This window comes from Cyprinodon variegatus, unplaced genomic scaffold, assembly GCF_000732505.1.
Source record: "Cyprinodon variegatus isolate N-32 unplaced genomic scaffold, C_variegatus-1.0 Scaffold318, whole genome shotgun sequence".
Lineage (NCBI taxonomy): Eukaryota > Metazoa > Chordata > Actinopteri > Cyprinodontiformes > Cyprinodontidae > Cyprinodon > Cyprinodon variegatus.
This window is the reverse complement of record NW_015150771.1, coordinates 699,923-710,192: the sequence shown is the minus strand read 5'-3', so window position 1 is coordinate 710,192 and position 10,270 is coordinate 699,923. Positions and strand designations below refer to the sequence as shown.

Below are 10,270 nucleotides of genomic sequence, written 5' to 3'. Positions count from 1 at the left end.
AATGTTTTCTTGGCAGTCCTATGGTTTGGTACAATTACCAAACACACTGAGGAGAAAAAAAAACATCCTCTCTGAATGGGATCATGCAAAACCAAAAAATATTTTCTATTAAATATAAAGATGCAATGATTGCAGCTGGTAGCTGTCTTGTTTTTATTTTGACATGAGGCTAATAAAAGTGCTTGTCTATTCTCAAATCCATTTAGCAAGTTTGAAGAAAAGTTTAGAACTCTTTGATGTGACATTTTGTAAACATCCAGTGGTTATTTATTGATCCAAAACTTTGTTCAAATCTTGAGTCATTGCTGAGACCCCCCATGTCCGTCCTGGCCTCGGCTGAGATAACCCACCCGGGTTCGGTATCTCAGCCATATTCTCTAAGAACGTTATTCAAGAGAGGATCCTGAGAGATCGTTATGCTGATCGGATTCGCCGACCATCTTACTGTCTTAATTTTTCAGGCCCCACCCTCTTGCAAGAGGCAGGTGGACGACCTAGCAGCCGACACTTGTCCATTATCTTTCTGTCCGCCTCAATTCACGATAGCTCAGACCAGATGATCATTACAGGTTCCTTTAAACAAACCTCATTTCATTTTATAGAACCCTCACCTATAGCTGTTCCATATCTCAGGATACCATCAGGAAATCAATGACTCTGAGAATGCGCTGACCAAATTGAAGTATAATAATCTTTTATTAGCAAGCGTCTGGCAGTTATTTTAGGGATGGAGAAATGCTAGACTTAGTTCCTAAAACCTTTAATTTCCACAGGACATCAACTTTGTCTTTTCTAAGAGGAAGTTACCTGGTAAAGCAAATCACTTCTAACTTTGTTTTGTTGTAAAAACGGTTTTGTTCATAAGGAATAGTATCTTACCGGTAGCCAAGAAAACCCACCGACTTCTCAGCCATAAGTGCAGGTAGAGTCTATAAATAATGTAAGGCTGATCCCTGGATTTCTCTATTAGCTCTCTGGAACATCTTTGAAGCGTCAAGGGCTGGTTATACTCCCTGCAGCAGTGTGTCGCAGTCAGCTTGTCGCAGATATTTTTTATTTATGCCCAATATAGAAGCGTGGTCGGCACTAAGTTATTTGACACCACAAAGCAAGAGCGACAATCAGGAACTAGCTGTGGGTCTAGATACAGCCGAGGCGGTGAGGAAGTGGGGGCAAGTTTGTGTGACAACGGAGGGACATGAGGGCCAAAAAGAGCAGGGATCCAGGTGGAAAAAGGGTCCCAGTGTTCTCGCGCACCTCGCTCTTCTAGCTGGTCCAACCTAATGAGTCGTTTTCCACAATGGTGGTCATACAAACTAAACAAGATGGTAGGTACCAAGTAGGAAATAGGCATAGTGTAGAGCGGATGTACAGTAGATTTGACCGATCAGAAGCCTCCTGTCTGCGGCACTGTCTGTTTTCACCTACAATTTTGGAGAGGTGCAGCAGGGTGTCTGCGGCATTGCCTCTTCTTTTGACTCAGCCATCAGGTGAGTTCATGGAGCTCTGATTTATGTTAACATTGGTGTTAACATAAATTCGAAAACAAGTCCAGTCTTCTCCACCTTTCACCGCCCCTTACTCAGCGTGTGCTCTGTCACCTGGCAGCCATGACGGTTGATTCACAAAGCAGACAAATAATGGATGTCGAACTGCTTACTACTGTTCTGTCTGCTAATTTGTTTTCTGAGGAGCTTCAGCAGCACCTTAGTCGCAGATTTCAGATTTATATTCCCCTCAATGCACAGATATTGGAATGTGAGCTTAAATGTCAGCTAAACCCATTTTCACAGGGACAGATAAAACCTTTCAAAAAACAAACATTACCCTCCACATATCTGACTCACTGACTATTTAAAACAAATGTTGTCATTCATTTCAGATGGAACAATTCACATACTTGTATTATATTAAACTGTAATTAAAATATTTACCACCGTTCATTGCCATTTCCCTTTTTACTCTGAGTACGGAGCAGCCGGGTTGCTTGGACTCTGAATGAATCACAAGATACCCAAGGCTAGAGAGGACATAGCAAACCCATCCTTCCAAACGGACAAAAAGATAGCTCCATTTGTCAGCTGCCCAATGAGTCTTTGAATCCGAGCAGGCCATGGCGCCACGCTTTATCGGAATCGGCCGACGAATCTGGCCTTTGGAGGACGCAGCCGCCAGATTGAAACACAGCCACTAGTTCCTCATTCTGCTCCAGACAGTCCGTTATAATGTCAGCTGATAATCCTTCACGCAGAATTGTGATTTCTATATTATTATAGGATTACTTTGATAATTCTTTTATGGGGAAACAAAATTAGGCCGGAACGACCTCCATATCAGTTTTACTTGACAATATTTATTTTCAATATACTGATGAAAAATAGCCTCTTCTTTTGACTGAGCCATCAGGTGAGTTCATGGAGCTCTGATTTGCATCACCTCTTCGATAAAATATAAAACTGCATCTCGATATTTCTCTAAAAGGCGGCCCTTTGAAAATTGACGTTATTTCTCAATAATTGAAACTCCAATCATTCTTCTTGTGTTGTTTCTGATTTTTCCTGTATTTTCAACTCTTAGGTTATGTTTTCGTCTAACATTTGATCCAATATGCTGCAGCAGCGCAGTTGGGGTCATTTTAAAGCCCCCATATCTGCAGGGGACGCCGTTTATCAAAAATAATCCTGTTTACAATTTAGAAAACTAAGTTACATTCATTTAGATTTTTTTTCCCCAATAGTTACAAAAAATATTTCTTTGTCTACCAGCATTGTTTGGTGTATTTACAATGGAAAGTAGACTTTCTGGTTCAAAACAAAAAAGTAATACAAATCACATGTCTTTGTTGTTTTCTGAATAGAAAGGGTGATCACCTGTGAATGAAATATTTGTTGTCTGACTCCATGGTTCAGAACGAGCACATGTTCCGCTACAACTCTAGAGAGGCGTAGTGAATCATTTATTTAGGCTACAGTATGATGAACGCTTACGCTTACTACTTTAGAGTTTCAGGGGGTTTGTGTTGTTTGTCATTGATGAACGGTGTTAGATCTTCAGTGGGTTGACATGTTTGCCATTGTCTAGCCCATGTACTTTTTCTGAGATAAATTTACGGAATATATTGGAAACCATTATAGCTGTCTCTGAACTGCTGCTTGTTTCTCTATACTTTTCCATAAAGGCCAGATTTGTGAAGTCTATAAATAAAAACTATAAGATCGACAGGTACTCATGTTGGATTGAGGAGCTCTACATTTCCTACAGAGTTTCCATGGATCTTTTTGCTGTTGCTTTGATTAATCCCTTCTTGCCCATTTTGTCAGTTTAGGTAAATGGGTGTTTGGTGGTAGGTTTGCTGTTTTGTCTTACTCTCATTTCAGATATCAGACGTCTTTTAATAACCTAATTCGGGTTCATTGCAGAGTTATTAGCTGCGTTATTTGATCTCGTTCATGTTGTTTCTAATAAGCCTCAGAGACCTTCACAGAACCGAGGAGTTTATAATGAGATTAAACAAATCACAGGTGGTCTGTGTGTAGTGGTTAGGTAACTTCTGTAGGAAGCTGGTTGCACTGGATTTTATTGCAGGTTTGAAAGTGAAGGGGGGTCTAATAAAAGATTATTTTTTTTAAAGAAAATTCTGAAACAAGGCATTATTTTTGTATAATTAGTGATGCAGTACTGTTACTTAAAGTCATTTTAGGCTGTATTGAGTGAATGTGAGATTATAAGCCATCAAAAGTTTAAAGGTTAGAAAACCTTTTGCCACTATCTTTATATTAAACATCTCTTTCATGTCCTCTAACATGTCCTCTAAAAGGAATTAAGTAAAATATATAAAACTACTATTTGTTCTCTACATTAATTATTGCAATGATTAAAAACCAAAATAGTCATTGTTTACTATGGTTTTTAAATTAGATTTTGTTTGGTTCCAACTTTGCTGCATTCAGACTTTTGCTACTTTTCTAAGATTTTCCAACTTTCAAGATGCATTGATTCATAAAAACATTTGGTGCATGATTAGCCTCCCCTCTCACTCTGCAGGTTGTAGTTTTACAGCTTGTGGTCGGCCACAGTTAACACTCCATTATTTTCTGCACCTATATGTTGTCACCAAGCTGCTGAGCATGAAAAACATTTCATTATCATAGGTGCTTCCTTCTGTTTGTTTACGATTAATCAGGTCCCTCAAGAGGATTCTTTTTCTGTGAAGTTTATGAAAATCTATCATGGAAGGAGTCTGGGAGCCAGATGGATGGCAGCTGTTTTGTTTACTTCTAAATACCACAAACCGGTTCATAGTTTACTGACAAAGTGCTCGACAGTTGTTCAGAAAGGTCATCACTAATCACTGATGGCCCCTTTCGAACATAATTCAGCCTTTTGTGATCTTTTCTTCACTGAGGCACACATGGTTAACAGATTTCCTGAGCAATGCTCTCTGCAGGGACTGTAGCATTTGCATTTTTCCATTTAATAAAAAGCAGCACATGCTAAGCCAGGTGAGACAAGATGATTTTGAAGTAATTTTATCAAAACCCAGAATATAAAATAAAAAAAAAGGTGTTATTATAACTGACGGGTGTTATTATTACACAGATTTCTTGAATTTAAGAATTTGCTGTTTTCTGTGTCTGACATGCAGGGGTTCCAAAAATTTCCACAAAATGTTTTTTTTTTTTTTTTTTTTTTTCATTCTAGCCCCGAAATTAATATTTGAAGCGGAACCTGTTGATTCATCTAAAGGAGGCTTCTTTTTTTTCTAAATGAGCTGATCTGTTGGTTAAGCTCTTGGTAAATAGTCTCTTCTTACTTATAACCTTCATCTCACCATCCTCTTTTCCATTTATACTGATAAGAGGACAAGTAGCTAAAGGAGGTAATGTGAGTGTTACCAGGGCAAAGTCTGTACATGTGATATTTTTTGACTTTTCTCTTATAAAGAAAACAATTCTGCCTTGAATATGACAGTAAACATCTAGAAGAAAGGAAAATGTAGTGGACCAGAAGGGAAATAACCTGGACTATATACAGTAATGGGATCTGAGTATGACTTAATGATTAGCTTAGATTGAAAAAATTTGGATTGATTTCTGAAGCGGCTTGAGATAAAAAAGTTTATCACTTAAATAGTTACATGTTATAATTCATGCAATAATAGAACATGTCTTTGTACCCAAATATCTAAACCTGTTCCTAAGTACTATTTTTAGCTGTTGTATTGCTATTGTATTGTTATAATTTTGTTATAGTATTTTGTATTTTATTTGATTTCTGTTCGAGACAATAAGATCTATATACAGCTCTATTTTTGACAAACCTTTTTAATTATCATTATTCATTTTTGCCTCTGACAAACCTGAAATTCCCCACTGTGGGATAATAAGAAGTATTTTTCTATTCTATTCTATTCTATTTCTTGATATAACAGAATACAATTATATAACTGAAAAGTTCTAGCATATAAATGTAGAATATAAATGTTTAGAATCACCTTTACTGTTTAATCTGCTTTTATACAGGTTTCTAAAACAAATGATAGACTTGAGTTACTAAGGGAGACGTATTCACTGAGGTTCTTCATCAAGCCATATTTAATGGTTAGAATATCTTAAGGTTTTAATGGCTTAACATCAAAATGCCAGATCACAGATGTTACTTTGATTCAGCTGATGTAATAATAAAGTTGATGTTTTTCATAAAATATTTTCCTCCCTTAAGCATTAACACATTGAAAAATTGAAAAGCTGGTGTTGGATTTATTACGCCGCACATCAGCAAAGGATTCCTTCGGGGTATGCAGACAATGAACTTGGTGCAGCCTAAAACAGAGGCAAAATTTAAGAGTTTGAGGACCTAAGTATAAAAAACAAACCTGAAAGGATATGTCAAGATGTTTGCCCCTATATGAAATATGAATATTTATAAACTTTATAGATATTCAGTTTAAATGTGTTGATTTAATCACATGCATGGGATCATTTTGTTGAGGGATAATGTCAGGATAAAAGTGTCACATCATCCTGCTGCTGACATTTGCTTTGTCCCTTAGATGCTGAAGAAAGGTTACTAATTACTAAGCAACTTATGTTAGCTCAAGCTTTCAAGCATTTGCACTGTTGCAGAAACACTTGAATAAAAAAAAAGAACCTAATATGTATTTTTAAATATAAATAAGGACATTCAAGCATTGACAAACCTGTTTTTTTTTTTTTTTTGTCAGAAGGGACATGCTGATCTGTTTTTTTTCCTATGTTAGCTAGGCTTAGGATGCTTTTCAGCTGCAACCCCATCAGTGTGTTTAATAGAGCTTTATGATAGTCTGCTTTTGACATTATATTTTTATCTGCAGTAAACATTAATAGAGGAGTTGTTGTTTTTTGTCTGATTTAGGGGTTTGAAAACCAGCCATCAGAAGTCTTTCTGCTGTATTTGCAGAGTTTCACTGAGAGGAGTTCTTTATTATTTTAGTTTATCCAGATCATTAGACTTTAAGAATCAAGTAATTTAATGAACATCAGTATTATCAGTATTAGCTTTAAGAAACTCTCCAAATGCTTCATCACACTTTGCTTGCTGCAGCAACTCTTAGTTCAGTGATCTGCTACCTACCTTATTCGCTCCACTTCTGCATGTTTTAAATCCGCTGTTTCAAATTATTTGATTTCCTCCACAGGATGTCAGCAAGTTCTGCAGGAGCCTTTTAGAGGGCTGTCAAAATCTATTATGTTAAACAAACAGGAGAGTCAGAAAAGTAAAGAACTGAAATATTTATAGTTCTGCTTGATGCTAAAAGAAATCTTTGTGCTTTTAATGCTGTTTAAAAAAAGCTGTATTTGCCCACGCTTCTGTCCATCGCTCTCCATCAGTTCTCTGGTTTTTGAACATACATATTTAAAGTCTGACCAGTGCAGTATTTTTTTGTCAAAAATTCCAATATGAATCTTGGATGCTAACATAAAAACCAAATAAAAGGACATAAACTTAAACAATTTGAAGCTGGAAAAGCAAATTTGATATAAAAGTGTAGGAATAATAAAATGTATTTTGAATTTTTATGTTATGTGTCAACAATATAGGTATAAAGTACACAAAAATATGAACTATGGAAGATTTACTTAAAGTCTGCATAGCTTTGGTAGAGAAAGAAAAATCACCCTACAGTAGTTTCCTTTGGAATATTATCTGTATGAACTGAAAAGCATTGGTTTGGTCCAGCTGGATGTTATAAAATAAAATAAACAAAATCAAACATGACTTAAACATGACTTGCAACCCTGCCGAGCCCCATTCTCTACAAATCTGGGTTAAGGTTATTGATCAACTGAACACTATGAGGAAAAACTGCTTATTTGGGTAATTATAAGCATAACAAAGGTGTACATTTTCAGCTCAGAGTAATTAGTCTGCACCTCTTTCAGCTGTCATCCTCCTTGGAATTCTAAACACATGCCATACAGAGACTGACTTCATTAGCAGTATTCATTAGACATCCCTAAACACACACTCACGGCCACACACATCGCACCATTGTGAGCAGTCTTAAAGAAAAATGGGAATTCATTCCTGCAGATTTAGTCCAAACTCTCCAAGCCTTTCTAAAAACCCAGGTCTCTGACCAACTCGCTCATGCTAATAGCTCATTATGGACACTGAGCTAACAAGCGCATTTCCTTTCTGGGATAATGATCATTTTCCTCTCATTACTTTTGTGATTTTTCTTTTTTTGCAGTTCTAGGCAAAAAATCAGCTCTTTGTGTTGGTCTCCTTGTAAACTCTCATTTTGGGGTCATTTTGTTCTCCTCACCTTTCTGAAAATCTCTTTAATGACATCACTCTAAAACTCCAACTAATGCATCTACGTGTGCAGAAGTTTTAATGTGGAAACAGCAGCTTTGCTCCTTCTCTGCAAACTGTAAGTTTTCATATGTCCCTGAGGAAAAAACTAATTTCTCATAGAGAAAAAAAACAAAGTGCATAAAAGGCATGAAATTGATATTTAGTTTTTGTTTTATCTAATATTTTTGCAAATAGAAATCTAAAGAATGTTCTAGGCTTTTATTCAACCACATTGACTTCGCTGCAATTACACCTAAGAGTCCTTTAGAGTATGTTTCTGTCAGCTTTGCACGAAGACAGAGATTGAATGAAACCTTTTTAGGTGCATTGATGCTTGTGATGTGATATGACAAAAAAGTGCTTTTTAAAGTTCATGATTTCTTTTTTTTATGTTCTCTTAAGTTTTTGTACTCACTCAAATTAAACCCTAAGCCAACCATGTTTTCTCTCTCAATCTCTGTTTATAGGATCCTCCTATTTTTTCAAGGGAAAGGAGTACTGGCGAGTGCCAGGCAGTGACATGGAGGTGGAGGCAGGATATCCCCGCCTGATTGCGAAGGATTGGCTGCTCTGCACCGAGATGCAGTCGGACTCTCCAGACACGGAAGCCAAAAGCACAGAGACGAGGGTCAACGTGCACCGCCACCCAGACCATGCAGAGAACGGATACGAGGTGTGCTCCTGCACCTCTGACACCGCCTCGCCTTCAGCCATCCACTTATCCCCATCTCCACTTTGGCTTTTGCCACCTCTTTGGACGCTTTCACTGACCTGGCTCTCTGAACTCCTATGATGCTGAAGCACAGGATTGAGGCCTTGTCTTCAGTTCAAGAGAGAGACTAATTAGTGGATGCTCAGCAAAAAAACAAACATATTGGAAGGATTTCATCATACGTATAAATACAGTTTATTTAGTTTGTTTTGTTCTCTTTTTCTGTTAATTCTTGGGGGTTATTTATTTCATATGCCATCTTCTGGCCACTTAAAGAGCCTTGCAGTAGCCATTCTACAAACAATTATCTGTCAACTGACAATGACAGAGTTTGGTGTTTCAGAAGCTAAGATGCACACAAATATAAGTTATATTTACTCATGGCTTCATCCATGCTGAGAGGGCTAAATAGAGAGGAATGTTCACATAGAGGTAGTTTTATCATTACAGATTTTAACGGTGACTCATCTAAAGAATGCAGTTATACAAATAAAAGGCTGGAGGGTCAAACTGCATGAAATTGAGAATATTCACATCAAAACTGATACACAGGTTTGGAAAGTACAGCTTCTTACCAAAGCTTCTTTTATAAAGAAGATTTATGGTAATTTATTGTCCCCAGAACATAAAACTGTAATTCTAACCCAGTGGGTGATTTGCTTGCTGTCTTTTGTTTGGTGCTCAGCAAGTATATTGCAGTTCAAATTAGAATGAAATCCTTCTTTAAAACAACAATATTCTTCTGATTTACCTCCGGTGATGTCTGGGTCTGTTCTGCTGTTTCCTTTCAATTGTAGGCATGGGCCAGTTACCACAATATTATATAAAAGTTACAGTTTCACAATAACTTTTCATTGTACTTCTCCCACAGTTTTATATTTATGTCATATATATTAACCATGCAGTTTACAAGGATAGGATAGCATAGGTTAGATATTCACAGGTAACTATCTGTGAGCTTATTGGTAAAAGTTCCCTTATCCACAGCTGAAAAACTAGTTAATAAAGTAAATACATCCTTGGTATGCTACGTAACAAGATCATAAAATCACTGCTAGAACAATCTAGAAATAAGTATAATTTTCTTAAATTAAGTGTATTTGCCCCTAATTACAGTAGGTAAATAAGATGTTTTGCCAATGGAATGAGTAAGTATCCTACTAAAATAAGATAATTAGATAACATGCATTTGAAATAAGACAATGCAATTGTTTTTATTATTATTTAAAATATAAATTGTCTTGTTCCATTGGTAAAGTGTCTCTCTTACCTCCTCAATTCCAGAAAAAAGAATAGGATATTGCGAATTAACATAAGCGCTTTCAGTCACAGTGTGCGGCCCTCAACTGCTGCTGCTTTAGGACAGCAGTTGGCAAAGATAGCAAGCTTAGAAGTAGGCTTGTTAAGAATCCAGATATCTGAGATAATATCTAATCCTTTATTTCACTACCCAATGGTTATTATTCTGGTGTTGATATTATCCATCTACATTTTTGCTTAAGCCCATCCAATGGCGTAACGACACAACAATAGGCTCATAAGCAACATCATTTGGGTGGACCCCATATGAAGTACAACACATGATAAAGGTTCAGTTCCATAAATCAGCCAAGAAGATACAATTATGCAATTCTCAGTAGTACATGATCACAAATCACACACGGAAAAAAAGTGGCCGCGCACCCTGAATGGAACCATTGGTGGTCAGTCCCAAGTTCC

At 36.8% G+C, this 10,270-nt stretch overlaps 1 protein-coding gene across 1 annotated transcript in view; it reads left to right on the top strand.

Annotated features, from left to right (window-relative positions):
* LOC107090960 (matrix metalloproteinase-17-like) overlaps positions 1–9,666 on the top strand; it is a 140,439-nt gene extending 130,773 nt beyond the window's left edge. The window contains exon 11 of the mRNA XM_015384622.1: positions 8,307–9,666. Coding sequence (XP_015240108.1) covers positions 8,307–8,632 — 326 coding nt within the window. The 3' untranslated portion in view covers positions 8,633–9,666. The remainder of the gene's footprint in view (positions 1–8,306) is intronic.
* The last annotated feature ends 604 nt before the right edge of the window (positions 9,667–10,270 follow it).